The sequence below is a fragment of the Misgurnus anguillicaudatus genome, chromosome 18 (genome assembly GCF_027580225.2).
Source record: "Misgurnus anguillicaudatus chromosome 18, ASM2758022v2, whole genome shotgun sequence".
Taxonomy (NCBI): domain Eukaryota; kingdom Metazoa; phylum Chordata; class Actinopteri; order Cypriniformes; family Cobitidae; genus Misgurnus; species Misgurnus anguillicaudatus.
This window is the reverse complement of record NC_073354.2, coordinates 37134148-37137034: the sequence shown is the minus strand read 5'-3', so window position 1 is coordinate 37137034 and position 2887 is coordinate 37134148. Positions and strand designations below refer to the sequence as shown.

The 2887-nt window shown below is 46.5% G+C and overlaps 1 protein-coding gene across 1 annotated transcript; it reads left to right on the top strand.

Annotated features, from left to right (window-relative positions):
• The first annotated feature begins 244 nt into the window (after positions 1-244).
• On the top strand, positions 245-2570 carry insm1a (insulinoma-associated 1a). Its single transcript, XM_055185611.2, has one exon. The coding sequence runs from the start codon at positions 454-456 to the stop codon at positions 1705-1707; it is 1254 nt and encodes a 417-aa protein (XP_055041586.2). The 5' UTR covers positions 245-453; the 3' UTR covers positions 1708-2570.
• The last annotated feature ends 317 nt before the right edge of the window (positions 2571-2887 follow it).

Here is a 2887-nt window from a genome sequence, read left to right as displayed (position 1 = left end):
CCAACAGCCCAGCATTTTATTTCTTAAAACGAAGCAAATGACAAGACATTTCACGACGTCTTTGTTGTCATTTACCCATGTCAATTTGAAATTCTGATGCTCTGAGAGTGAAGAAGCGCCTAAAGGATGCTGACAAAGGCAGGGCACGTGTGCATTGACAAAACGCATCAGAGCGTGAAAAGAGGAGGAACCCGCGTGTGCCCGGCGCGTCCTGATATAATACAGCTCAGGTACATCTGCTGATCCGCAGCAGACCCTCCCATCTCCAAATCCACAGGGATCCCAACTCCATTTGATTGGATGAGGCAGCAAGGGGCGAGAACAATGTCATCATTTGGGTTTAAAAGAGTGCTGCTATGTGCTTTTGATTGAAAGATCACCACGCGCGTCCTGACCCAGCACCTAGCGTGCCTCTCATTTTAGCTCATCTGAAGTGCCTTTCCAACGGCGAACATGCCTAGAGGATTTTTAGTCAAGAGAAATAAAAAAGCGATACCTGTTTCGTACCGGGTCCGTTCGGATGAGGATGAACAGAGCGCGTTTCCAGGCGCGCATGAGGCAAACGCGCCGCGCACGCACAGTCCGGCATCGCCGCGCACTGATTCAGGGGCTCTGACTTCCACGCAGGAAGCGAAACCGGTGCAGTTCGGGAACCCGGAGACGGTGTACCGACCCATGTACAGCCCGACGCGTCCGGTGAGCAGAGAGCACGAAAGGGCGTGTTTGGAGAGGCGATTCAATCTGGGCTCACCCATATCGGCGGAATCCTTCCCAGCTGCGCCCAACGGCTCGGATCACGTGCCCTTCGCTCCCGTGGATCTTAAAATCGGCACCAGCAACAGCAACCGAACCGGTACCAGCCACCCAGTCACAGTAGGCACCAAAAGAGCGTCGTCGGATGGCGAGCGCAAAGGCAAACCGGCGTCAAAGAAAGTCAAAGTCATGAGGAAACTGCAGTTTGAAGACGAGATGACCACCTCTCCGGTTCTGGGCTTGAAGATCAAAGAAGGTCCGGTGGAGCAGAAACCCAGATGTCCGTCGGCGGCCGGCGACAAACCGCTGGGTGAGTTTATCTGTCAGCTGTGCAGAGAGGCGTACGCAGACCCGTTCTCTCTGGCACAGCACAAATGCTCCCGGATCGTCCGAATCGAGTACAGGTGTCCCGAATGCGACAAGCTCTTCAGCTGCCCGGCCAACCTGGCGTCACATCGGCGCTGGCACAAACCCAAACCGCAAAACCCGAACGGCAGCAACCCGGAGAGCAATAAGATCTCCGCGTCTTCCTCATCCGAGGAGCAGAAGGACGCGTCCAGCGACAGAGACACTCCGAGCCCCGGACTATCTGAATCCGGCTCTGAAGACGGGCTCTACGATTGCCAACACTGCGGGAAGAGGTTTAAACGACAGGCGTACTTGAAGAAACACGTGACGAGCCATCACGACCGCGACAAAAGCCAAACCCAAGGAGCTTTAAACCTGAGCGCGTCGGAGTGCCACATGTGCCCGGTGTGCGGTGAAAACTTCCCCAACAGAGTAAACCAGGAGCGACACATCCGCCTGCATCACTCCGCGCAGGTCTATCCCTGCAAATACTGTCCAGCGTTGTTCTACAGCTCACCTGGACTCACGAGACACATCAACAAATGCCATCCATCAGAGAACAGACAGGTGATTCTGCTCCAGATGCCCGTGCGTCCAGCCTGCTGAAAACTGTGCCTTAATAAATCACAGACGGACGAGCAGGGCGCGCGCGCGCACGTTTGGCAGAGGATGTCAGGTAGTTTCTCCGGAGGTTCGGTTCCATGATTTCTCTAGGATCTCCGCACAAGTGCTTTTAGCTTTTAGACCTAAGAGTCCTAGATGATGCCTTGAATTCACAGGCTGTAAATATATTTTCATCACTTTCTAGCTTTAATAGAGGAGCTTGTGAATCTGTGACTGTAGCTTTGAAAACAAGGGGTTCTTTCCCTTTAGTGTAGCCAGAAATGCCTTCAACTAGACCTGCTGTAAAACTGCCTTAAACATCTACATACTGGAGTGATTGATTGTCGTTTTTATATTATTATTATTATTGTGTGTGTATATGTTTGTGATTATTTATCTTATTTATTTCAAATATTTTATTTAAATTATTTGTCTGCCTAATTGATTTGTGATTGATTTTCAATTTGTCTCGACAGCCAAATCTTTCATTATTGATTTAAAGTCTTTAAAGTCAATATTGAAACGAAGAGCATCGGAATTCACTTTGCTTTATGTACAATCGTTTATTAATTTATTTTGATGTTTTATTATTGTGTGCGGGCGGCGCTTGGGTGTTTTTGCAGTTCTGCTATTTGTCCAAAAAAAGACTTTGAACAATAATAATAATAACCAGTCCAAAAACTTTAAACGGGATCCACTTGTGATGTGAAATTCCAGCAGTTCAGAAATATGTGTGTGTGTGCTCTGTCACGTGGAAACCAAACTCTGTGATGTCACAAAAAAACATCATCATAGACGATTGAGTGTTTCCAACCGGATTCTGTACTTTAATACATCTGCACTTAATAAAAGACATTCATTTACAAGAGTCTGACTTTCTCCAACATTTGTCATTAACTGTAACACTGCTTTTGAGATAAAGACACTGACACTGAGGCCATACCACAACAACAACATTTATAGAAACACAAAAGGGCAAACAAACGATTTAAAATTAACATTCTGTAAGCCCTTAAACAATTGCTATTGTAATTTAAACGAGTGAATAAGCACACCTGTTTATGTGTGATTTAATTCTTTGAATTCTTAAATTAAGAAATTAAATTACAATAACTAGGCATGGATTTATTTTGTTTTTTTTAAATAAAATGATGCCAAAATAACTCATGGAATATTTGCCTTT

Coding starts and splice junctions, on each gene's coding strand:
- insm1a (XM_055185611.2), top strand. CDS start 454: ATGCCTAGAGGATTTTTAGTCAAGAGAAATAAAAAAGCGATACCTGTT.